At 42.6% G+C, this 27,869-nt stretch overlaps 1 protein-coding gene across 9 annotated transcripts in view; it reads right to left on the reverse strand.

Moving 5' to 3' along the window:
• Positions 1 to 27,869, reverse strand: part of zmynd11 (zinc finger, MYND-type containing 11) — a 223,277-nt gene that overhangs the window by 47,712 nt on the left and 147,696 nt on the right. For all 9 annotated transcript variants that reach the window (XM_070881598.1, XM_070881597.1, XM_070881603.1 and 6 more), the window contains 5 exons: positions 18,286 to 18,378; positions 17,373 to 17,460; positions 14,168 to 14,223; positions 11,031 to 11,108; positions 1,319 to 1,437 (listed from right to left, as the gene is read on the reverse strand). In XM_070881598.1, the coding sequence (XP_070737699.1) occupies positions 1,319 to 1,437; positions 11,031 to 11,108; positions 14,168 to 14,223; positions 17,373 to 17,460; positions 18,286 to 18,378 (434 nt within the window). The remainder of the gene's footprint in view (positions 1 to 1,318; positions 1,438 to 11,030; positions 11,109 to 14,167; positions 14,224 to 17,372; positions 17,461 to 18,285; positions 18,379 to 27,869) is intronic.

Raw genomic sequence — 27,869 nt, forward strand, 5'->3', positions numbered from 1 at the left:
CACCCCCCCGACCTCCTTCTCCCTCCCCCCCCCGACCTCCTCTCCTCACCCCCTCCCGACCTCCGATCCCCCTCCCCCCCCTTCTCTTCTCCCCCCCCCCACGACCTCCTCTCCTCTCTCCCCCCCCCCCCCACCCGACCTCCTCTCCTCTGCCCTCCCCCCCCCTCCTCTGCCACACCTGACCCCCTCTTCTCCGCCGACGACCTCTCCTCCCCCCTCCCCCCTCCTGACCTCCGGCAGCCCGACCTTACACCTTGCCTCGCAGGTTTAAATTACATAGTTCTTGAGGTTTGGGATTATTCTTTGCGTTGCTATACGTGGTTTAGGATTCATTATTCTAAAGCCACTAATAATAGCACAGAAGACAATTCCCAAACCTCAAGAACTGCAGAATCAAACAGGGCAGAGATGAAGTGTAGTTGAGAGATGCTTCAATATGTAATGCTATTGTTGCCATTGTTCCTGGACGAGGTCATGTATCAGGTCATCCAACGTGTTTAAGATGGATTAATCTGCTCCCAGCAAAGGAGCAAATCATTCAAGTAGCAAATACAAGTAGAAAATTCAACTATCCTATGAATCTTTGTAAAGCTTAACTGGTAACTCTATTAGAGTTTGAGATATACATTTTAACTTCCAATTTTTCTTTAAAGGATTCTGAAAGTATATCTCGGGCTGCGTTGCCACAAATTGACAGCTATTCAAAAGGCCAGAGACTCCATGGCAAATTAGCAATGAAAGGCCTGCAAGATTATTCAGCGACCTTGTTTTGTGTCCAGTATAACATCGAGTATTAGCGCTGTGATTTTCTACATCTCAAAGAATAATGAAGTCTATAATTACTGTAATCTATTGCTTGCTCTGGCTATCATTCATTTATGTGTTTTGTGTTCAATAAATCTGTCCAGCACTGTATAGTCTAAGCAGGATCTGATGGTGTTTGTGGTGGCATGTTATGTAAATACAGTGACATGGGAGTTCTGTTCAACATTTGGTCTCACTCCAATTAACTAGATACCGGGCAAGTAAAAACTCTAGTTCATAGGAAACTTGAATTCACTTACAGGAATGGTCTATGATCTGGAACCCAGGAAAAGTAATATAAAAATGCAACATGTTTTTCTTAAAGGCATCAGAGAGTGCCATATAAGGGTGGCTATAGAAAGCAATAGGAGTTAATCTTATTTAAGAAATAAACTGCCACACTATAGGTAAAATGAACAAAGAACAAGATGAATACATTTGGTTCGCTTTTATAGGTTAAAAAAAAAATTTCAACCACGCAAACACAAGCAACAGTAATTAAAAAATACTGCACCTCTGATGATGATGTCCAAAGAAGCGCACATCCACCTGATTGTCTTGACGTTGCATGACTTTGGCAGGCCAAAACCCAAATCCTTTCATCCGGGCCCACACCAACTCGTGATTGGGAACCTAAAGGAAAAAAAAAACACTCCAAAAATATAATACTCGCCTTATACAAATAAATGAGCACTTTTGCAATGTTGAATTTCATTAAGGGTCATGAACAGTTCAGATAATTTGCTTTTTAACTAACTTCTTTAACAAAAAAAGCCTGAAGAGAACATTTTATGTATTGCCACGTGTGTGATCCCAGCATTGCTTCTAGTAAGGCACAATTCCAATGATGAGAATTCCCACAGGCCTCCACATAAATGTGAACAAACCAGTTCTCCCTCACTGCCTCCTCCATCCATTCAAAGACCATGACCACAATCTCGAATTGCCTGTCTGTTATGAAGACTTAGATGAGCCTAAACTTCTTCCAGCTGAACATCAGAAAAACTCTTTGGCTCCCACCAGTGCCGTCAAGCGCCTGATCTCAGCCCCATCAGCTGCCTTGGCTGCCCCCTCAAGATAAATCAGGAAGCGCAGAACCTTGCCATCGCCCCCGCACCCCCTCCCCCCAAACCTGGACCTGCCTCCTCCCCCACATCCACCCAGTTATCAAAATCATTTTTCCTCACCTTCTGCAACACTGCCCATCTTTCCACCGCAATTCTAGTCTTCAAGTTTTAAGGAACTTTACAAAATGCAATTATTTTATTTTTATAAAGTACACTATAATGCTGCTGCTTCCTTATTATTCTGCCACTCTCCCCAGTTTAATAATGTTAAAAATCTTGGCTTATCTTATTACTTCTTCCCAAGTCCCTTAACAGAGAGGTTTAATGTAATTGGTAACAGAATTAGGGGAGAGTTTAAACATTTTTTTTTAAATATAGAGGGCGGTGCGGGTCTTTTTAAAAAAATCGTTCCTCGGCTGTGACGCCACTGGCAAGTGTTTAACCGCAGTCCCTGTGGTGAAGGTACTCCCATAGTGCTGATAAGGAGGGAGTTCCAGGATTTAGACCCAGCAATGATAATGGAACGGCGATATAGTTCCAAGTCAGGATGGTATGTGACTTGGAGAGGAACTTTGAAGTGATGGTGTTCCCATGTACCTGCTGCCCTTGTCCTTCTAGGTGGTAGAGGTCACAGGTTTGGGAGGTGCTGTCGAAGAAACCTTGACGAGTTGTTGCAGTGCATCTTATAGATGGTACACACTGCAGCCACTGTGCGCCGGTGGTGGAGGAAGTGAATGTTGAAGGAGGTGGATGGGGTGCCAATCAAGAGGGCTGCTTTATCCTGGAAGGTATCGAGTTTCTTGAGTGTTGTTGGAGCTGCACTCATCCAGGCAAGTGGAGATTATTCCATCACACTCCTGACTTGTGCCTTGTAAATGGTGGAAAGGCTTTGGGGAGTCGGGGGGGGGGGGGGGGGGGGGGGGAGACACTCGCCGCAGAATACCCAACCTCTGACCTGCTCTTGTAACCACAGATTTATGTGGCTGGTCCAGTTCAGTTTCTGGTCAACGGTGACCCCCAAGATGTTGATTGTGGGCGATTTGGCGATGGTAATGCCGTTGAATCTCAAGGGCTAGTAGTTAGGTTAGACGCTGTCTTGTTGGAGATAGTCATTGCCTGACAGTTGTGCGGTGCGAATGCTACTTACCACTTATCAGCCCAAGCCTGAATGATGTCCAGGTCTTGTTGCATGCGGGCACAGATTGCTTCATTACCTGAGAAGTTGTGAATGGAACTGAACACTCTGCAGTCATCAGCAAACTACCCCACATCTGACATTATGATTCAGGGAAAGTCATTGATGAAGCAGCTGAAGATGGTTGGGCCTAGGACACTTCCATGAGGAACTTCTGCAGCGATGTGCTGGGGCTGGGATGATTTGCCTCCAAAAACCACAACCACCTTCCTTTGTACTAGTTATGACTCCAATGGTCTGGCCAACAAATGTATATGTTCATCATCTACCCCTGGGTTAAATAACTTTCCAGCGTTGAAAAGTTGTGTGTATAGAAACAGTATCAGCATGCATCATGACTCTGGAGTTTGGGCAAATCATTAATACTGTGACTATTTGCACTGTGTTTTTTCTGCGCCTGTGTCCTCTGGACTCTGTCCTCGCCGACTCTCGCGCATGCACAGACCCCTCGGACCCGAAACCGGAACCCCGATGAATCCGCATGGAGTCTGCTGCTAAAACATTGCTTCTAGCCTTTGTATTATTACGGCCTTCTGTGGGAGAGAAAACATTGGAGGTAGTGGGAGAGAGAGAGAGAGGGGGGGGGGGGTGGGACGGCGGGCGCGGGGGGAAAGAGAAGTGGCAGATGAGTACAGGGTAGGGGGTAGAGAGGGGAGGGGTGAAGAGAGAGACACACGGGGGGGAAGGGGGAAAAGAGAGCGAGGCAGACACGGGGGGAGGGGGAAGGAGAGAGACACACGGTGGGAGGGGGAGAGAGACACGGGGGTGGGGTGGGGGGGGGAAAGAGAGAGACCAAAGGGGGAGGGGAGAACGGGGAAAGAGAGAGGCATGGGGGGGGGGGGGGAGAAAGGAGGAGGAGAAGGAGAGAGAGAGAGAGAGAGAGAGAAAAGGGAGGGAGGGAGGGAGAGAGAGAGAGAGAGAGAGACCGGGGGGGGGGTTGGGGGGAGAGAAGAGAAGAGAGAGAAAGGGGAAAAAGACATGTGGGGGGGGGGGGGGGGGGGGTGGTGCACACACATCTGACCAAGAAACTTGGGCCTGGGGTGTCAGGAACTTGGGCTGGGGGAGGCATGACTTGGGCTGAGGGGGGCATGAACTTGGGCTCAGGAGGGGGGGAAAGGAGGACTGCTTGCAGGGAAGTTCTGAAGTCAAAATGACTCGAATTACACTTTGCAAAGTTACTCAGAACTTGGGCTGGGTGATTCCAATTACACACTTCTGGGTGTGGCTTATCCTCCAAGGGGACCAATCAGCAATCAGGTCATGTGATAATGGAGAGCCAATCAGCTAGAAACAGTGCAAATAATTGGATCCTTAATTTAATAGAATCAGTGACATCCAAAGACCAACTTTTCAATAGAAGAAATCTACAGATAATACAATGGCCCAGAATTTGCTGGTGTAGGGCATCTTGCTGGGTGCTCCCGCTTCAGCTCGAAAAGTGTTTGCGCCACAATTTGCTGGAAGTGTGAGCTGATAGCGGGGTAGCTGGGACCAACAGTCTATCTCTCCTTAACCTGTGAGATTTGACAATAAGGAGAGAAATAGGAACGACAATAAGAAAATAGGGTGAATTAGAGTCAAATTAGGTCTGGAAAAAGGACTAAAGAGAGACAGACAGATCGACTGCTGAGAGGGGAAAAAAGACAAAGGAAAAAAATTAAAAACATTTTTATTTTAAAAACCTTCAAGAATAATTTACTACCTGCAGAAATGAGATTCCACAGTTTCAATTCTTCCTTTTCTGGGTCCAAAGGTTGAGTGGCATTGCAGGTACATAAATCTTGTCATTAAAAGGGCCAGTGTGCTGTTAAGTACTAGTCCTAAATTTCTGTGACAAGTTTAATTTGTATTTACTGCGCAAATGCAGCAATTTCTTGAAACTCATGGGAAGGTTGACGATGAGCTCTTGTTTTTTTTTACATCGAGTCTACAACACAGAAACAGGCCATTTGGCCCAACTGATCTATGCTGTTGTTAATGCCCCACACGAGACTCCACCCGCCCCTCTTCATCTAACCCTATCAGCATATCTTTCTATTCCTTTCTCCCTCATGTGCTAGCTAGCTTCCCACCTTAAATGCATCTATGCTATTTGCCTCAACTACTCCTTGTTTCACATTCTTACCACTCTGAGTAAAGAAGTTTCTCCCAAATTCCCTATTGGATTTCTTAGTGATCATCTTATATTTATGACCTCTACTTTTGAACTCCCCTACAAGAGGAAACATTTTCTCTAGGTCGACCCTATCAAACCCTTTCATAATCTTAAAGACCTCTACCTGGTAACCCCTCAGCCCTCTCTTTGAGAAAAGAGCTCCAACTGTGCAACCATCCTCTTGGTTGTGAATCTTTTTTGTACCGTCTCCAGGCCCTTTATTTCTTTTTTATAATATGAGGACTAGAACTGTGCACAGTACTCTAGCTGTGTCTAACCAAGGTGTTATACAAGTTTAACAACTTTTCCGCTGTTCAATTCTGAAAGAATTTTCTTTTTCAATTCCATCTCTCTAGAAATGAACCCGTGCTTTGTTTGTTTTCTTATGGCCTTATAACTTGTGTCACTACTTTGTGATTTGTGTATCGGTATAAGAACATAAGAATTAGGAACAGGAGTAGGCCATCTAGCCCCTCGAGCCTGCTCCGCCATTCAATAAGATCATGGCTGATCCGGTCGTGGACTCAGCTCCACTTACCCGCCCGCTCCCCGTAACCCTTAATTACCTTATTGCTTAAAAATCTATCTATCTTTGACTTGAAAACATTCAATGAGCTAGCCTCAACTGCTTCCTTGGGCAGAGAATGCCACAGATTCACAACCCTCTGGGAGAAGAAATTCTTTCTCAACTCGGTTTTAAATTGGCTCCTCCGTATTTTGAGGCTGTGCCCCCTAGTTCTAGTCTCCCCTACCAATGGAAACAACCTCTCTGCTTCTATCTTGTCTATCCCTTTCATTATTTTAAATGTTTCTATAAGATCACCCCTCATTCTTCTGAACTCCAAGGAGTAAAGACCCAGTCTACTCAATCTATCATCATAAGGTAACCCCCTCATTTCTGGAATCAGCCTAGTGAATCGTCTCTGTACCTCTTCCAAAGCTAGTTTATCCTTCCTTAAGTAAGGTGACCAAAACTGCACGCAGTACTCCAGGTGCGGCCTTACCAATACCTTATACAGTTGCAGTAAGACCTCCCTGCTTTTGTACTCCATCCCTCTCGCAATGAAGGCCAACATTCCATTTGCCTTCCTGATTACCTGCTGCATCTGCAAACTAACCTTTTGGGATTCATGCACAAGGACCCTCAGGTCCCTCTGCACCGCAGCATGTTGTAATTTCTCCCCATTCAAATAATATTCCCTTTTACTGTTTTTTCCCCAAGATGGATGACCTCACACTTTCCGACATTGTATTCCATCTGCCAAACCTTAGCCCATTTGCTTAACCTATCCAAATCTCCTTGCAGCCTCTCTGAGTCCTCTACACAACCCGCTTTCCCACTAATTTTAGTGTCATCTGCAAATTTTGTTGCACTACACTCTGTCCCCTCTTCTAGGTCATCTATATATATTGTGAACAGTTGTGGTTTTATCCTCAAAGAATTCCAGTAAGTTAGTTAAACATGATTTCCCTTTCATGAATCCTTGCTGCGTCTGCTTGATTGCACTATTCCTATCTAGATGTCCCGCTATTTCTTCCTTAATGATAGTTTCAAGCATTTTCCCCACTACAGATGTTAAACTAACCGGCCTATAGTTACCTGCCTTTTGCCTGCCCCCTTTTTTAAACAGAGGCGTTACATTAGCTGCTTTCCAATCTGCTGGTACCTCCCCAGAGTCCAGAGAATTTTGGTAGATTATAACGAATGCATCTGCTATAACTTCCGCCATCTCTTTTAATACCCTGGGATGCATTTCATCAGGACCAGGGGACTTGTCTACCTTCAGTCCCATTAGCCTGTCCAGCACTACCCCCCTCGTGATAGTGATTGTCTCCAGGTCCTCCCTTCCCACATTCCTGTGGCCTGCAAATTTTGGCATGGTTTTTGTGTCTTCCACTGTGAAGACGGAAGCAAAATAATTGTTTAAGGTCTCAGCCATTTCCACATTTCCCATTATTAAATCCCCCTTTTCATCTTCTAAGGGACCAACATTTACTTTAGTCACTCTTTTCCGTTTTATATATCTGTAAAAGCTTTTACTATCTGTTTTTATGTTTTACGCAAGTTTACTTTCGTAATCTATCTTTCCTTTCTTTATTGCTTTTTTAGTCATTCTTTGATGTTGCTTAAAATTTTCCCAATCCTCTGGTTTCCCACTAACCTTGGCCACCTTATACGCATTGGTCTTTGATTTGATACTTTCCTTTATTTCCTTGGTTCTCCACGGCTGGTTATCCCTTCTCTTGCCGCCCTTCTTTTTCACTGGAATATATTTTTATTGCGCACTATGAAAAAGCTCCTTAAAAGTCCTCCACTGTTCCTCAATTGTGCCACCGTTTAGTCCTTGTTGCTTGATCTCTTTGCTCCTCTACCCCATTTAGACTTGCATTATCTAAGAAATATGTGGCCTCTTTATTCGTCCTACCAAAATGCAGCCCCTCACACACTTAGCTACACTGAAATTCACTTGCCACTTACATGCCTATTCTGTAAGTTTATCAATGTCTTGTATTTTGTCACTTTCTTCCTCAGTATACCTCCTCCCAATTTAAAAAAAAAAATCCGTTCATAGAAACATAGAAACGTAGAAAATAGGTGCAGGAGTAGGCCATTTGGCCCTTCGAGCCTGCACCGCCATTCAATGAGTTCATGGCTGAACATGCAACTTCAGTACCCCATTCCTGCTTTCTCGCCATACCCCTTGATCCCCCTAGTAGTAAGGACTACATCTAACTCCTTTTTGAATATATTTAGTGAATTGGCCTCAACAACTTTCTGTGGTAGAGAATTCCACAGGTTCACCACTCTCTGGGTGAAGAAGTTTCTCCTCATCTCGGTCCTAAATGGCTTACCCCTTATCCTTAGACTGTGACCCCTGGTTCCGGACTTCCCCAACATTGGGAACATTCTTCTTGCATCTAACCTGTCTAAACCCGTCAGAATTTTAAACGTTTCTATGAGATCCCCTCTCATTCTTCTGAACTCCAGTGAATACAAGCCCAGTTGATCCAGTCTTTCTTGATAGGTCAGTCCCGCCATTCCGGGAATCCATCTGGTGAACCTTCGTTGCACTCCCTCAATAGCAAGTTAGGAGACCAAAACAGTACACAATACTCCAGGTGTGGTCTCACCAAGACCCTGTACAACTGTAGCAACATCTCCCTGCCCCTGTACTCAAATCCCCTCACTATGAAGGCCAACATGCCATTTGCTTTCTTAACCGCCTGCTGTACCTGCATGCCAACCTTCAATATACCATGACACCCAGGTCTCGTTGCACATCCCCTTTTCCTAATCTGTCACCATTCAGATAATAGTCTGTCTCTCTGTTTTTACCACCAAAGTGGATAACCTCATTTATCCACATTATACTTCATCTGCTATGCATTTGCCCACTCACCTAACCTATCCAAGTCATTCATAGGATGTGGGCATTGATGACAAGGCCAGCATTTATTGCCCATCCCAAAATTCCCTTCAGAAGATGGTGGTGAGCCGCCTTCTTGAACCGCAGAGGGCAGTTAAGAGTCAACCACATTGCTCTGGGTCTGGAGTCACATGTAGGCCAGACCAGATAAGGACAACAGATTTCCTTCCTTAAAGGAAGGACATGAGTGAACCAGATGGGTTTTTACGGCAATCCGCTAGCTTCATGGTCACCATTACTGATACTAGCTTTTTATTCCAGATTTATTTAATTAACTAAATTTAAATTCCTCGGCTGCCATGGTGGGATTTAAACTCATGTCTCTGGATTCATTCGTCCAAGCATCTGGATTACTAGTCCAGTAACCTAACCGCTATGCTACCGTACCCTGTAATTTGTTGTCGCCTGCAAATTTTAAATTTGTACTTCCCCGATTCTGGAGTCCAAATCGTTTACGAATAGTGTGGACAACAGTAGTTCCAGCACCCATCTCTGACAAACACCACTTCCCAGGCTTTTGTTGATCCCTGTTTTTGTGAGGCTAACGGTGGCTAACTATTAGGCAAATAGTCTAGCAATTTGTGATGATTTGCAACTCACGGGTTATCTCTTCCTTAACACAAATGGCTGGATGATTTACACACTAATAATAGCATGCACATTAAACTCGCTGTTATTTACCCACAGAACATTCTTGGCCAATCATTCTTCTGTCATTTGAAAATGATTAGAAGCACCCAATATATCTGCATCCATGGTACATTCATTATCAGCAAAACTGGTCCAAATTGTCACACATCCTTTGCCTCAAACATATTGCTAAATGGAAACCGTACTCAATGAAGATGTATTGACAGAAACATTTGCATTATAAAGGAGCTCCATTAATCTGAATTGCTACAAAGTCCCAAATGTTCAACTCCTGATAGATGAGCAACACATTACGAATGGACAAAAAAAACCCTATTCTCACACTACCTCTATTAAAACTATTTTTAAAATATATAAAACAATGGTTTCCAAAATATTCTACATGAGCGATCCCACAGATCAGCTGCAAATACTGACCTAACTTCCAAAAGTCAATGTCAAATGTCAGCTACCTAAAGAAAAAGAGTGTTATCATTGCAAAAGTTATTAGTATACAGTAACATGAATTATGTGCTAGTAAATCAATAAATACAGTGAAATGATGCGAGCTGGACAGAAATCTGATGACTTCTCAAACTCTAAATAAGTCCTCCAGGACTTTCTCAGACTCCCTTACATCCAGCATTCAATGTTTGAAAACCTATGGTACATACATCATTGGACGGAAGCTGACTGCAAGATATTAGGGAGTGTATTAGGTATATTCCTTTGTGACATTTAGTATGTGACAATTCAATTAATACATAAAGGCTATGATTTTTTTTGGCAATTAGGCTATAATTTGTGAAACCATTTTGAATATAAAATATGATTTTTAATTTCTATTGATGAAATGTTATTAGAATCAGAGGCTGGCACAGTGGGTTAAAGAACATAGAAACAAAGAGCATAGAAAATAGGTGCAGGAATAGGCCATTCGGCCCTTCGAGCCGACACCACTATTCAATAAGATCATGGCTGATCATTCACCTCAGTACCCGATTCCTGCTTTCTCTCCATACACCTTGATCCATTTAGCTGTAAGGGCCACATCGAATTCCCTTTTGAGGCTTCTGGAGGCTGAGTATCCAGCTGGCCCAGATAGACAGGATGAAAGGCTCCTTTCTCCAAGTGAAATAAATTTGGGTATTTCCAGCAAGTTTCCAGTGGGTGCGAATTCATAGAACAAAAACACATAAGTGACGCTCTCAAATCAGAGAAGCCACAAGAGGCATCTCGTGTAGGGGTGTATCAAGCTTTGTCATTTTAATACACAAACTTCAGGACACGATGGCGCATTGGGTTTGCGTATAGTCCAATCATCTCTGGAACGTGGGTCTGAATCCAGCACAGGCAAATGGAAATAAAGACAACTCTTCTTTGGATGCAAGGTTTCAACCTGCAATTAATTTGGGTGGTTCCAATTCAGTTTCTACTTAGTAGGCTTGTAACATGAAAGTGTTCACAATTTTCAACAAATTGGCACTCTCATTCAGAATAGCCATGAGGATGATGGGTACAAGAAATTGAAAATGCCACACTACTGGAGTAGCATATGCCTTTTTTGACTTTGGAAACATGTCAGATTTTGGGGTAGTGTGGAACGAACTTTATAACAAAATTCAATGTGTCTACTGCCCTCACATGGCTCCATATTGACAAAAGTAGAAAAATTATCCATTCTCCAACACTGATACCCCACACTGCGAGGAACACAACATTCAAAAAGAATAATTCATTAACCCACTTACACAAGGGTAGCAGAACCAGTTCTCTGGCCGTGCATTTGATAAGTAGAAACAGTTCTTGCACAGTTGAAGTTCTGCCAACTGGAAAACAAAATGAAGTATTAGCAGCGGATAGCTGGAAATTGCTTTTAAATTTGAAAAGGCTAATCTAATTTTGGAGCTTCTGAAATATGACCTTTCCTCGTCGTATTCTTAGATTCTTAATAAATTGAATTGCTGTTTATAAATGCTGCCCATTTTCCAAAGAGCAATGGAAAAAATAGTTATTTAGTGTTATCATTTTTTTGTTTCAGAACACAAATGGAAAATCTTTTGCAAAGGAGTAAGAAAGTTGCAGGAAACAGTTAGTTGTGATTTATATATTTTTTATGCAGCAAAGTACCCTTCTTACGTGATATACTAATCCGTCCATAAAACTGCTTTGAAAGTCCACAGTATTCTTCATGAAAAGTGAAATTTTGTCTTAACCATTTAAAATGTTTCCAATTTTCACTATTTCAGTGCAAATATTAGTTACAAAGCCAACCATTTCACACTGAGAATTTACTTGCTTTAAACTACTGAACACTACTAACCTTTAAATTTGTACAATGTGTAAAGTTTTACTAAAATAGTACATTTCAATACTCAGTCCAAGACACTAATCATCTTAGATGCAACAAAGACTATCATGGGATTAGAAGTGGGAGGACACGGAGGCGATTTTAAATCTCAACTATATTGAACATAGCAGTGACAGGATCGGTCCAAGTCAGCATGGATTTATGAAGGGGAAATCATGCTTGACAAATCTTCTGGAATTTTTTGAGGATGTAACTAGCAGAGTGGACAAGGGAGAACCAGTGGATGTGGTGTATTTGGACTTTCAACAGGCTTTTGACAAAGTCCCACACAAGAGATTGGTGTGCAAAATCAAAGCACATGGTATTGGGGGTAATATACTGACGTGGATAGAGAACTGGTTGGCAGACAGGAAGCAGAGAGTCGGGATAAATGGGTACTTTTCAGAATGGCAGGCAGAGACTAGTGGAGTGCCGCAGGGCTCAGTGCTGGGACCCCAGTTTATAATATACATCAATGATTTGGATGAAGGAATTGAGTATAATATCTCCAAGTTTGCAGATGACACTAAACTGGGTGGGGTTATGAGCTGTGAGGGGGACGCTAGGAGGCTGCAGGGTGACTTGGACAGGTTAGATGAGTGGGCAAATGCATGGCAGATGCAGTATAATGTGGATAAATGTGAGGTTATCCACTTTGGGGGCAAAAACACGAAGATAGATTATCTGAATGGTGGCAGATTAGGAAAAGGGGAGGTGCAACGAGACCTGGGTGTCATGGTTCATCAGTCATTGAAAGTTGGCATACAGGTACAGCAGGCGGTGAAGGCGGCAAATGGTATGTTGGCCTTCAAAGCTGGGGATTTGAGTATAGGAGCAGGAAGGTCTTACTGCAGTTGTGCAGGGCCTTGGTGAGGCCACACCTGGAATATTGTGTTCAGTTTTGGTCTCCTAATCTAAGGAAGGACGTTCTTGCTATTGAGGGAGTGCAGCAAAGGTTCACCAGACTGATTCCCGGGATGGCAGGACTGACATATGAGGAGAGACTGGATCAACTGGGCCTTTATACATTGCAGTTTAGAAGGATGAGAGGCGATCTTATAGAAACATACAAGATTCTGACGGGACGGGACAGGTTAGATGCGGGTAGAATGTTCCCAATGTTGGGGAAGTCCAGAACCAGGGGACACGGTCTTAGGATAAGGGGTAGGCCATTTAGGACTGAGATGAGGAGAAACTTCTTCACTCAGAGAGTTGTTAACCTGTGGAATTCCCTGCAACAGATAGTTGTGGATGCCACTTCATTGGATATATTCAAGAGGGAGTTAGATATGGCCCTTACGGCTAAGGAGATCAAGGGATATGGAGAGAAAGCAGGAAAGGGGTACTGAGGGAATGATAAGCCATGATCTTATTGAATGGTGGTGCAGGCTCGAAGGGCCGAATGGCCGACTCTTGCTCCTATTCTCTATACAAAACTAAGCTAGGGTAAATATCATGCCAAAGGCTGGTTGCACATGCAGAAAGTCTAGAAAAGAGACTGTGCATGTGAATCACAACTTCCACAATTTTGAGAACAAGGTAAATAAAATTTAAAAAAAATTAAAACTGAATAGGGTCTTTCTGAAAAGTATACCAACATACTGGATAATTCAGATTTATTAAGTAAATAGAAAACCTGACAACCCATCATGGTAAATGCCCAGCTTTCAGCTAGAAGTATTAAAATCCTAAAATGACTGCTTTATCTATTTGCTTACAAAACTGGGTGATTGAACAGGTATGAATACACTATTATGAACTTGTTTGTGCATGAGGATACGGTCTGTTATAAGCCGTTGTCCAACTTATCTGTGATTATTTATCGTGATCACGTAAGCTTGAGTGCCAGGATCAGCTGGCCGTACAGTTGTAACCGTAGAATGGAAAGAGTTAGAAACACCTTTAATGGTGGGCCTGCGGGATGAGCATTACAAGCTTAAAATTACACACGAGGATCAGTTAGAGTATGAAGCTGTAACATGGCGTGCAGGTGCACTAATCCCAGCACTGAGGTATCATTTGCTAACAATGCAGCCAGGAGCTGCCCGTTTAAGAATGCTCCTATAATGGTGAGCAGAGTACGAATGTAACATCAGATGGTGTTATTCCGATTGTCAACACAGGAGCCCATTTAATTAGGCAGCTGTTGGGTTTCACTGGGAGTGAAAGATATAGATTCTTCAATAATTTTAAAGCCAGGCAAATTGGCAACTTTTGGAGATCAGCATTAGAGAAGCTAAATCCATCTCCTCTTAATGCATACTGCATACAACTTAAAATGTCTCTAATTAAAACTGTGCCCCTGGCTGCATTGGGAATGGACAATGAGGTGTAGATGAGAAAGTTGCCTGTTAGAGATTCCAAAATCAGTTCTAAACTATAGTTTTTACATTACCAAAACAAGCACCAATATTGGTTCCTAGGTTTTATGTGGCTGTGCATTATAACCATCCCAGATAGAAGTGGATCCAACTGTAGCTATTGAGGTAGGCCAGAAATTTATAGTATTATTAATTGGCTTTAGATTTTATAGCTTACCTCATGGCAAGTGTCTTTGAACAGAGCCCTGGCTACTTCTGCCTGGTCACTATCAGCTGCCAAAAAAAAAGAATGATGTAACTCAAAAAAATTACACTATCAACTACTGAAAGATAGAAACATGATACATTATTTATTATCATGTACAGGTAATAAGGAGGGAAAATGATTGAAAGAGGTTAACCAGGACAAGACAGCCATAGCTCGATGGCAGCACTCTCACCTCAGAGTCAGAAAATCATGGGCTCAAGCCCCACTTGAACACACAAACTAGGCTGACATTTCAATGCAGTACTGAGGGAGTTCTGCATTGTCAGAGGTCCTGTCTGCTCTTGCAAAACATCCCGTGCCAGGTTTCGAAGAAAGCGATCCCGGTGTCCTGGCTAATATTTCTCCTTCAGCAACATCACCAAAAACAGATTGTGTGTGTGCAAATTGGCTGCCGCTGTTCCCTACATTACAACAGTGACTACACTTAAAAAAAAAAACACTTCATTGGGACGTCTTGAAATTCTATTTTTCTTTAAAAAAAGTAATCAGGATGTGAAAAGACAATACAAGGGAATCCAAATTAGCATGCAAGTATATTAACTCAGAGTAAAGAACAAAACTGGGGAACCTGAAATACTGACTAAAATAGAAAATCATGATATAATAGCAGTAACAAACGTGGCTGTTCTAACGAAGGGTCATCGAACTGAAGGGTTAACTCTGTTTCTCTCTCCACAGATGCTGCCTGACCTGCTGAGTATTTCCAGCATTTTCTGTTTTTGTGGCTGTGTATGGACTAGGATTGGCAATTAAATGTAGCTGGTAATAAACTCTCAAAACAGATAGGCAAGAAAGGGAGGAGGAATGGAGGTCAGTTAGAGGCTTCGTAGCGCTACAGAATGTGGTCCAAACAGAATCCCTTTGGATTGAATGCAGAAATAGCAAGTAATCAGGCACACCAAAGAGTATAAAGACCACTAAAGGAGAAAGGAAAAAGAGAATGAAATTTGTAGATGGAGATCGACATGAAAAGTTATAAATGAAACTGAAAAAAAAAGAGAGACCTAGAAGTTTTAGTAGACTTGATGCTAAATATGCCCAACCAGTACAGAGCAGCAAACAATAGAATGTTGAACTACATAGCCAAAATACAAGTCAGAGGAGGTCATGATCAAGCTGTAGAGCACTCTGATTAGATGGCACCTCAAGTACTGAGTCCAGTTCTGATCGCCAAGAAATGAGAGATATCCAGAAGTTAAAGGCAGTGCAGAGAAGAGCCACAAGAATGAACACCATTGTCAGGGATTTGAATTGATGAGGAAAGACTGGAGAAGTTGGACCTTTTCAGCCTATACCAGTAAGGGTCTGAGAGGTGAGTTTATGGAAACACAGGACATTGAAAAAGTTAACCCAGAAATTTACTTGAAAGTAAACTGCAGGAGGGCACAGGATCCAAAATGGTAAAACTCAATATTTGGACCAATATCGTGAAACCCTTAATACGAAGTGTGTTCAACATGTGGAATATACTTCCAGATACAGCACTGGAGGCAAAAACTTTGAAGTCATTTAAGAAACAACTGGATGCTACAATTGGGGGATGTTAATGAATTATGACTGAATGACCTTCCTCATCCATGTGCAGCTGAAATCCTACTTCTTTCCTGCTCCAAGTCCGCTAATGGAGAGCAAACATTCTGCTATTCTCCCCATAAGTAAGGTCTGAATAATGTCTCTCCTGGAAGCCTGCTGTCTAAGTGATCTATCGGACTTTCCTTTTACTTAAGTACGAAGTGTAGATTAACCCGGATTTAAGTCTTGCTGAAAATGAAAAAACTCGGGGATGACAAAACTACTTGTGGCTAAACCCAGTACCCACATTACTGCTGATATCTTTTTGAAAAAAAAGGGTGATCCGACTCAAGGCAAAGAAAGACTTCAGAGACCACTCCAAGGCTACCTGATTGGGAGATTTGATGGGGCAGGACTTTTGAATCCCTGAAATATCTGCTTTTTAACTGCAAGTAATTTACAAAAATATCTGGAAAAAAGAGCTCTCAACACTGGCTCCCTGAAGAAATGGCTTCCAGCGGAATATTAGTCAATTCCCCAATGCCTATCACGGTTTTGAATTTGGCATATTGTACTGAATCTCATTTATTCTTCACAAAACTATAATTCACATTTACAAAATAAAGCAATACTATAAGCAACAAAAATAAAATGAGCAAAAACAATGTGGGAAAAATACAAATCAAAGTGACAAATATCCAACACAGCATTTCTAAAATGGAAGAAACATTTTTTCCTCTTCGCCCTCCTGTGTCACACACCATTCCCAGTTGAGATAGCAGCCACATTTCCACTTGGGATAGCAGCCAAGTGATTGATCCCAGGCTCTTCTGGTGTAACTCTTAAACCAACAGCTGGAAGGAGCACATAAGCAGCGAACGATGATTCCCCATCCCTCATTAGTTACCACTCTATCCCACATAATGGACAGCAAGCATGACAGAGCAAAATCTGTCCTCTTCCTCTCCACATTTTTCACAGGTACCAAAGGAATGGAAATTCTCAGTCAATCTTCCAGAGGATGGGAATATTCAGTGTGGGTAATTTTAGGCATGAAGTAATGATCTCAAGGCACAGCACATCAGCATGATAAGTGACTGAACTGCCAGTCTAACAACTTGTCTTTCCTCAGTTTGTGGCTCAGTGGGGTAGCACATTCGCCTCCGAGTCAGAACGTTGTGGGTTCAAGTCCCGCTCCAGGAACTTGAGCACATAAATCTAGGCTGACGCTTCAGTGCAGTGCTGAGAGGAAGAAGTGCTGCACTGTCGGAGGTGCCGTCTTTCGGATGAGACGTTAAACCGAGGCCCCGTCTGTCCTCTCGGGTGGACGTAAAAGATCCCATGGCATTATTTCAAAGAAGAGCAGGGAAGTTATCTCCGGTGTTCTGGCCAATATTTATCCCTCAATCAACATAACAATACATATTATTTGGTCATTATCACATTGCTGCTTGTGAGAGTTTGCTGTGCACAAGTTGGCTGCTGCGTTTCCCATATTACAACAGTGACTACACTCCAAAAGCACTTCATTGCTGTAAAGCGCTTTGAGATGTCTGGTGGTCGTGATAGGTGTTATATAAATGCAAGTCTTTCTATTTTAAGTCTTTTCAAAGAAAAAAAAAAGATTAATAAAAATTCTCACCTCCGTAGAAAAGTATAGTATTGTGAAGAAGCAACTGGGCATCAGATTTAAACTCATCAAAACTTTTGTACTTGTTTTCATTCAATTTCTGCAAAGGTAAATTGAACAGTGTTACAGACATCATTTGAGCATGAAAAGCTCACTACAGGGCCACTGGTTTAACAAGTCTAAATAAGTTTAAATCTGTTTTATTACAAGGGATTTTTGCTGACATTTTGGGAAAATACATTTCATCCTAAAGTTCAACTTTATAGGATTGCGCGTTCAACTTTGTGGTCTGTTATTTCAATTTTAGACGTTTTCAAATTGACTTTATGTTGGCAGGCTGCACAGAGCTCAGTGACACCAAAACCAGAATACCGGTGACAGCTACTTAAGCTTTATCACCATAGAATGGCATAGCACATAGAGGCCATTCAGCCCACCGTGCCTGTGCCAGCTCTTTGAAAGAGCTATCCAATTAGTCACACTTCCCTGCTCTTTCACCATAGCCCTGCAATTTTTTCCACCAAGTATTTATCCAATTTGAAAGTTATTTTTGAATCTGCTTCCACCACCCTTTCAGGCAGTGCATTCCAGATCATAACAACTCGCTACGTAAAAAAAATGTTTTCCTCATGTCGCCTTTCATTCTTTTGCCAATTACCGTAAATCTGTGCCCTCTGGTTACCGACCCTTCTGGAAACAGTTTCTCCATATGTACTCTGATCAAAACCCCTCATCATTTTGAGCACCCCCATCAAATCGACCCTTAACTTTCACTGCTTAAACCAACCCAGTTTCTCTAGTCTCGCCATGTAACGGAAGTCTTTCGTCCCTGGTACCATTATATAAACTTTGCACAATAGACATAGGGTCAAAATAATAAACGCTCAAGTGCTAAATATTCTAACTGCATTAGTTCTTTACCTACCTCTTGTATGCTGGCAACGTCTATAGGTGTGTGCACCAATCTCCTGTACATTGGGTGCTTGCTTTCCTTTCCCTTTTTACCAAGTTCTGTGGCCTGCAAAAATATTTCCCAAATTAGTAACGAAAAAGAAAAACCTCAAGACTCTCTCAGGCGATTCCTAACACAGCACACTCGCTAATGAAGTACCTGGTTTTATGGCAGAAGGTATGGAATATAAAAGTCAAGAGTATAAAATATTAGTATAAACAATTTTGGACTTTACACTATAGAAAGGATGTTGAGGCAATACAGAGGGTAGGAGATGCCTGATAAGTCTTTTTGTGTATTTTGACATAACAATTGGGGCTGTTGTCTTGGAACACATGAGATTAATGGATGATTTAATAGAGGTGTTTAAAATTATGACAGTGTAGAGAGAAACATACTGCTTCCAATGACTAATGAGTCGAGTACAAGGGCACGTGGAAAGGAAATTAAATGCAAGAGATTTAAGACAGAAGGCAAGAGAAATGTTTTTACTCGTAGGTTGTGAGGCTGTGGAATGCACTACCGATGTTAATGATTGAAGCAGAGACCATGTTAACATTTAAGAATAAGTTAGATCTGTGGTTGATGGATATGGAAATAGGACAGGCATGTGATTAGGTCTACTATTTGGATAGAGGATAAACATGCACTGATTAGGTTCAACGGCCTATTTCCTTGCTGTAATTTCTATGCAACTTGGGATCCAGTTTTCTGTACATCACCAGCTTCCAACAGGTTTCCCCCCCCAAAATTGTTGGATGGCTTCTTGCTTAAAAAAAATTAAAAATTCAATTCTACCAAGCCAATAGGAATAACTTTTATTTATATAGCGCCTTTAACGTAGTAAAACGTCGCAAGGTGCTTCACAACAATTTTATAACATGTTAAGATATTGTCCATTGAGGGAGAGAGAGAAAAAGCAGGAGAAGGAAGTGTAAAAAGTGTAAAGGCTTGGGTCTGAAGCGGCAGCCAAAATGTGCACACAGATAGACACAGGCAAAAAAAACTAAAAAAAATGAAATTCAAATTACATTGTAAATAAAATGAGTATACAACAGTAAAATCAGTATAATAAAGATTATAATTAAACAAAATTTAATATATACCATAATTATAAATTAAGTTAAAATTAGAAAATCAGCAATTGAAGCAAAATCAAATCAGTTATTATCTTCCTTTAAGATTCATTCCCTGTCCAGTGATTCAATTAATATGGAAGCAGTATGGGCACAAACGTTTTTGGAAACAGTTTGCTCAGAACACAATTTAATATCCTCTTAAACTGAAGCACAAAGCTCCTGCTGTCAATAAAATCTCAAATATTTGAAAAAAACAAAGTTGAATTCAATCGGGCACAAGTTTCTGGTGCAACAAACATCTGTTAAATCTTGAATTTTTGACTTACACAAGTGAAGTACTGCAAAATTCAAGATATTTCCTAGAATTTGGACATCACTAGTCCATTGAGTTAAAACCTAGTGATACGACTGCGCGTAAATACAGGATTGCAAACCCGTTACATTTCATGCCAGCAAGAGTAGTAAATGTCTGCTGTTACAGCAAGTTTACTCCATTATTTAATTGCAGTAATTATGGGCCCAAGTTTCCACATGATTTGCGCCTGATTTTTAGGAGCAACTGGTGGAGAACGGACTATCTTAGAAATCGCAATTCTCCACATTTTTTTTTCTGCAGTTCTAGTCAGGTAGAACAGTTCTACTTTAGAACAGAATTTTTTCTTCAAAAGGGGGCGTGTCCAGCCACTGACGCCTGATTTCAAAGTTTCCACAGTGAAAACGTACTCCAAACTAAAGTAGAATGGAGCAAGTGAAGATTTTTGTAGAACTGAAAAAACCTGTTCGACACATTAAAAAAATCAGGCGCAGGTTACAAATTAGGCGTCCAGAATGAGGTGGGGGGGGGAGGGAACTCATTAAATTCTACAATCAATCCTTATTTATACTTCTACAAATATTATACAAATAAATCCAACCTGAATAAACATTTATAAGCAAAGAAAAGATTAAATAAACCATCTTCCTACCTGTGTGAAAGTGCTTCAGCCATTGTTCGAAGGAAACCGCCGTTTGTTGCTGCGCAGGGGAGGGAGGGGAAGGAGACAGCGGCTTGTTGCCGTGGAGAGGAGGGAGGGGAAGGAGACAGCGGCTTGTTGCCGCGCAGGGGAGGGAGGGGAAGGAGACAGCGGCTTGTTGCCGCGCAGGGGAGGGAGGGGAAGGAGACAGCGGCTTGTTGCCGCGCAGGGGAGGGAGGGGAAGGAGACAGCGGCTTGTTGCCGTGGAGGGAGGGGAAGGAGACAGCGGCTTGTTGCCGCGCAGGGGAGGGAGGGGAAGGAGACAGTGAGAAGGGAAGCCTCAGTGCTGATGGCAATGTGATTTTATTAAAAAAATTTCAAAAATTAAACAGCTACAAAGAACTACAAAAATGGCCGAGTGCCAATGTTTTCTTCACACTGAGCATGCGCAAACGCTCCAACGCGCACGCGCAGCATTGCCGGCAGGAAAAAACTAATTTAAATAGTACCCGCCCCCCTCCCACTTACAAAACGGGCGCCCAGCTTGGAGGGGCGTCCGTTTTTTATCCTGTGGAAACTTGGGCCCTATGTGAGGCTGTCTTGGCAACTATGGCAACAACAGCATTCAACGCCGCTCTTTCATTTTCTCACTAACCCATAGAACCAGTTTACAACAAAACAGGAAGCCACTCAGCCCATCATACATGTTTACTAAAGCAATCTAAAACTAGTCCCATTGCCCACACTCTTCCAATAGTCCTCTGCTTCATTTGTTTTATTGCTCTTCCCTTAAAAAAAGAGGCAATAATCTCTGCCCTAATTGTTATGTGCAGCAACAAATTCCATGCTCTTTGTAGGGCTACAGAGTTGTAGCAGGCAAAGAAGACAGATAGGTTGTCAAGAATGGAGATACTGAAGGTAGTGAATTGATCTGACACGTAAAATGATCCAGATTAAGAGGGCTTATCAGTATTAGGAGGGTCTGAGGAGTCGGTGAAGTTCCTGTACCTTACGGTATGGATTGTAATTGCCTATTGACAGATTGTATGTAACTCACTTATGTATGTAAAGCACGCTTATACACTTGCTTGAATGGGTTTCAAGAAGGGGAAGCAGCATAGCTTGTTATGTTGCAAAGCCTGATGGTTAATGAACCATCCTTAACCTTAGTAACACATAACAAAGACAGTAGAGGTCAGCAGTTAAGATACATAACATTTTGACTCGAATCTCTGGGGAAGAGATAAGAAAGCCAGTGTTTGAGAACAGAGTTACTTCAGACGTCATGGGGGCTAAGGCAAAGTTCACATCACCGAACAAACAAAATTAACATATGATGGGAGAAACATAGAAAATAGGTACAGGAGTAGGCCATTCGGCCCTTCAAGCCTGCACCACCATTCAATATGATCATGGCTGATCATGCAACTTTGATACTCCATTCCTGCTTTCTCTCCATATCCCTTGACCCCTTTAGCCGTAAAGATAGATTCCCATCCCCCTGCCATATTAGTTTAAACCCTTCCCAACAGCACGAGCAAACACTCCCCCTAGGACATTGGTTCCGGTCCTGCCCAGGTGCAGACCGTCCGGTTTGTACTGGTCCCACCTCCCCCAGAACTGGTTCCAATGTCCCAGGAAGTTGAATCCCTCCCTCTTGAACCACTCCTCAAGCCATGTATTCATCTTAGCTATCCTGCTATTTCTACTCTGACTAGCATGTGGCACAGGTAGTAATCCTTTGAGGTTCTACTTTTTAATTTAACAGTTGGGAAACACCACTCAGAGCCAGTCTGATAAGAGACGACAAATGAATATAACTTCGCTGATAAGCAGTAAATCAACCGGTGCTTTTGTGGGAGAGGCACACACTTCGGTTTGTTGTATGTGGGTGAGAACCATTGTTCTGAAAAGGTGCACGTTTGAACTTTTCCCTTGCATGTGCTCGAATAAACTAGTTGTACCAAAGGTTTTGTCTAATTGATTCCGTGGTCATTATATGAACGCCGGGGGTGTCGTTTCCTTACATCAGGGAGACCACCTTGAAGGAGAGAAGTCTTCTTTTAACCCCTACACTCTTACAACTCTGCATCAAGATATTTTCTCAATGTCGCTCTTGTAGTGACATTTTTACATTGATAGCATCTCGTCATCAACTCCCCAGTAGCATCTTACCATATTCACCCCCATCAAACTATTCAAAATTTTAAAAAGACTTAAATCTTCTCATAGCCTTCTCTGCTCTTGTGGCAATAGTTCCAATATTTCAATTCTTTCCTCAATTATATTTTTCATCCCTGGCATCATCAATGCCCACTCATACTGCCTTTATAAACTTCACATTTTCTTTCATTGGGACACCTACTGCATGATCCTGAAAAAAAACATGACATTGATGGGATTGAAGGCCGATAAATCCCAGGGTCCTGAAAGTCTGCATCCCAGAGTACTTAAGGAAGTGGCCCTAGAAATAGTGGATGCATTGGTGATCATTTTCCAACAGTCTATCAACTCTGGATCAGTTCCTATGGACTGGAGGGTAGCTAATGTAACACCACTTTTTAAAAAAGGAGGGAGAGAAAATGGGTACCGGTTAGCCTGACATCAGTAGTGGGGAAAATGTTGGAATCAATCATTAAGGATGAAATAGCAACGCATTTGGAAAGCAGTGACAGGATTGGTCCAAGTCAGCATGGATTTATGAAAGGGAAATCATGCTTGACAAATCTTCTGGAATTTTTTGATGTAACGAGCAGAGTGGACAAGGGAGAACCAGTGGATGTGGTGTATTTCGACTTTCAAAAGGCTTTTGACAAGGTCCCGCACAAGAGATTGGTGTGCAAAATCAAAGCACATGGTATTGGGGGTAATGTACTGACGTGGATAGAGAACTGGTTGGCAGACAGGAAGTAGAGAGTCGGGATAAATGGGTCCTTTTCAGAATGGCAGGCAGTGACTAGTGGAGTGCCGCAGGGCTCAGTGCTGGGACCCCTGCTCTTTACAATATACATTAATACTTTAGATGAAGGAACTGAATGTAATATCTTCAAGTCTGCGGATGACACTAAACTGGGTGGCGGTGTGAGCTGTGAGGAAGCCACTAAGAGGCTGCAGGGTGACTTGGACAGGTTAGGTGAGTGGACAAGTGCATGGCAGATGCAGTATAATGTGGATAAATGTGAGGTTATCCATTTTGGGGGCAAAAACATGAAGGCAGATTATCTGAATGGCAGCAGATTAGGAAAAGGGGAGGTGCAACGAGACCTGGATGTCATGGTTCATCAGTAATTGAAAGTGGGCATGCAGGTACAGCAGGCGGTGAAGGCGGCAAATGGTATGTTGGCCTTCATAGCTAGGGGATTTGAGTATAGGAGCAGGGAGGTCTTACGGCCGTTGTACAGGACCTTGGTGAGGCCTCACCTGGAATATTGTGTTCAGTTTTGGTCTCCTAATCTGAGGAAGGACGTTCTTGCTATTGAGGGAGTGCAGCGAAGGTTCACCAGACTGATTCCTGGGATGGCTGGACTGACATATGAGGAGAGATTGGATCAACTAGGCCTTTATTCACTGGAGTTTAGAAGGATGAAAGGGGATCTCAGACATGTATAAGATTCTGACGGGACTGGACAGGTTAGATGCGGGAAGAATGTTCCCGATGTTGGGGAAGTCCAGAACCAGGGGACACAGTCTTTGGATAAGGACTAGGCCATTTAGGACTGAGATGAGGAGAAACTTCTTCACTCAGAGAGTTGTTAACCTGTGGAATTCCCTGCCGCAGAGAGTTGTTGATGCCAGTTCATTGGATATATTCAAAATGGAGTTAGATATGGCGCTTACAGCTAAAGAGATCAAGGGGTATGGAGAGAAAGCAGGAAAGGGGTACTGAGGGAATGATCAGCCACGATCTTATTGAATGGCCGTGCAGGCTCGAAGGGCCGAATGGTCTACTCCTGCACCTATTTTCTATGTTTTTATGTTTCTATGACCCATAAGTTCTCTTTTCAGTCCAATTTCACGGCTTTTTCTTTGTTGCGATACACAAGTCACTGACCTAGAGTAGCTCACCAGCCAGAAGTAAAGGCCTTCAGTTTTAAACCAGTAGCCTGATAACATTATATTAGTGACAAATTTTTAATGAGGATCTTATCTCAAAACTTCAAAAGCAAGTCACGGGTTGCTGCAATAACTGGAACAATTCACGTTGTGGTCATAACATTCTTCAACTAAAAAATATATAAGTTTACCAAATCACAGCAAATGTTTAGAAGTTGCTTTATTCAGCAACAGCTGTGGAACTTGCTCACTGTTCTGGGAAAGAAGTTATATTAATATTAATACTATTTTTTTTTTGTTTGTTCCAGGATGTGGGCATTGCTGGCAAGGCCAGCATTTATTGCCCATCCCTCATTGCCCGTGAGAAGGTGATGGTGAGCCACCTTCTTGAACCGCTGCAATCCTTGTGGTGAAGGTGCTTCCACAGTTAGGAGGGAGTTCCAGGATTTTGACCAGGCGACGATGAAGGAACGGCAATATATTTTCAAGTCAGGATGGTGTATAACTTAAGAGGGGAATTTGCAGGTGATGGTAGAGTCACGGGTTTGGGAGGTGCTGCGAGAAGAAGCCGTGGCGAGTTGCTGCAATGGATCTTGTAGATGGCACACACTGCAGCCACGGTGCGCCGTTGGTAGAAGGAGTGAATGTAGAAGTTGGTGGATGGGGTGCCAAACAAGCGAGTTGCTTTGTCCTGGATGATGTCAAGCTTCGAGTGTTGGTGGATGAGGTGCCAATCAAGTGGGCTGCTTTGTCCTGGATGGTGTCGAGCTTCTTGAGTGTTGTTCGAACTGCACTCAGTCAGGCAAGTGGAGAATATACCATCACACCATACATCAAAAATAACTTGTATTGAGATAGTGCCTTTAACAAAGTGAAATGTCCCAAGGCGCTTCACAGGAGTGTTGTAAGATAAAACAATTTAACACCGAGCCGCACAAATAGAAATTAGCGCAGGAATAGGTAGGTTTTAAGGAGTGTCTTAAACATAAAAATAGGTGCAGGACTAGGTCATTCGGCCCTTTGAGCCTGCACCAACATTCAATAAGATCATGGCTGATCATTCCCTCAGTACCCCTTTCCTGCTTTCTCTCCATACTCCTTGATCCCCTTAGCCGTAAGGGCCATATCTAACTCCCTCTTGAATATATTCAATGAACTGGCATCAACAACTCACTGCGGCAGGGAATTCCACAGGTTAACAACTCTCTGAGTGAAGAAGTTTCTCTTCATCTCAGTCCTAAATGACCTACCCCTTATCCCAAGACTGTGTCCCCGGTCCTGTTCATCCCCAACATCGGGAACATTCTTCCCGCATCTAACCTGTCCCGTCCTGTCAGAATCTTGTATGTTTCTATGAGATCCCCTCATCCTTCTAAACTCCAATGTATAAAGGCCCAGTTGATCCAGTCTCTCCTCATATGTCAGTCCAGCCATCCCAGGAATGCTGCACTCCCTCAATAGCAAGAACGTCCTTCCTCAGATTAGGAGACCAAAACTGAACACATTATTCCAAGTGAGGCCTCACCAAGGCCATGTACAACTGCAGTAAGACCTCTCTGCTCCTATACTCAAATCCCCTAGCTATGAAGGCCAACATACCATTTGCATTCTTTACTGCCTGCTGTATCTGTATGCCAACCTTCAATGACTGATGAACCATGACATCCAGGTCTCGTTGCACCTCCCCTTTTCCTAATCTGCCACTATTCAGATAATATTCTGTCTTCGCGTTTTTGCCCCCAAAGTGGATAACCTCACATTTATCCACATTATACTGCATCTGCCATGCATTTGCTGACTCACCTAACTTGTCCAAATCACCCTGCAGCCTCTTAGTGTCTCCTTCACAGCTCACACCGCCACCCAGTTTAATGACATCTGCAAACTTGGAGATAATTCCTTCGTCCAAATCATTGATGTATATTGTGAAGAGCTGGGGTCCCAGCACTGAAACCTGCGGCACCACACTAGTCACTGCCTGCCATTCTGAAAAGGACCAGTTTATCCCGAGACTCTGCTTCCTGTCTGCCAACCAGTTCTCTATCCACGTCAGTATATTACCCCCAATACCATGTGCTTTGATTTTGCATACCAATCTCTTGTGTGGGACCTTGTCAAAAGCCTTTTGAAGTCCAAATACACCACATCCACTGGTTCTCCCTTGTCCACTCTACTAGTTACATCCTCAAAAAATTCCAGAAGATTTGTCAAGTATGATTTCCCTTTCATAAATCCATGCTGACTTGGACCGATCTTGTCACTGCTTTCCAAATGTGCTGCTATTTCATCCTTAATGATTGATTCCAACATTTTCCCCACTACTGATGTCAGGCTAACCGGTCTATAATTACCCATTTTCTCTCTCCTTCCTTTTTTAAAAAGTGGTGTTACATTAGCTACCCTCCAGTCCATAGGAACTAATCCAGAGTCGATAGACTGTTGGAAAATGATCACCAATGCATCCACTATTTCTAAGTACTCTGGGATGCAGACTATCAGGCCCCGGGGATTTATCGGCCTTCGATCCCATCAATTTCCCTAACACAATTTCCCACCTAATAAGGATATCCTTCAGTTACTCCTTCTCACTAGACCCTCGGTCCCCTAGTACTTCCGGAAGGTTATTTGTGTTTTCCTTCATGAAGACAGAACCAAAGTATTTGTTCAATTGGTCTGCCATTTCTTTGTTCCCCATTATAAATTCACCTGAATCCGACTGCAAGGGATCTACGTTTGTCTTCACTAATCTTTTTCTCTTCACATATCTATAGAAGCTTTTGCAGTCAGTTTTTATGTTCCCGGCAAGCGTCTTCTCGTACTCTCTTTTCCCTCTCTTAATTAAACCATTTGTCCTCCTCTGCTGAATTCTAAATTTCTCCCAGTCCTCAGGTTTGCTGCTTTTTCTGGCCAATTTATATGCCTCTTCCTTGGATTTAACACTATCCTTAATTTCCCTTGTTAGTCACGGTTGAGTCAGCTTCCTCGTTTATTTTTACTCCAGACAGGGATGTACAATTGCTGAATGTGTGCCATTGCCTATCCACCGTCAACCCTTTAAGTATCATTTGCCAGTCTATTGTAGCCAATTCATGCCTCAAACCATCGAAGTTACCTTTCCTTAAGTTCAGGACCCTAGTTTCGGAATTAACTGTGTCGCTCTCCATCCTAATAAAGAATTCCACCATGTTATGATCACTCTTTCCCAAGGGGCCTCGCACAACAAGATTGCTAATTAGTCATTTCTCATTACACATCACCCAGTCTAAGATGGCCAGCTCCCTGCTTGGTTCCATGACATATTGGTCTAGAAAACCAGCCCTAATACATTCCAGAAAATCCTCCTCCACTGCATTGCTACCAGTTTGGTTAGCCCAATCAATATGTAGATTAAAGTCACCATGATAACTGCTGTACCTTTATTGCAGCATCTCTAATTTCTTGTTTGATGCTGTCCCCAACCTTACTACTACTG

Source organism: Pristiophorus japonicus, chromosome 5, assembly GCF_044704955.1.
Source record: "Pristiophorus japonicus isolate sPriJap1 chromosome 5, sPriJap1.hap1, whole genome shotgun sequence".
Lineage (NCBI taxonomy): Eukaryota > Metazoa > Chordata > Chondrichthyes > Pristiophoridae > Pristiophorus > Pristiophorus japonicus.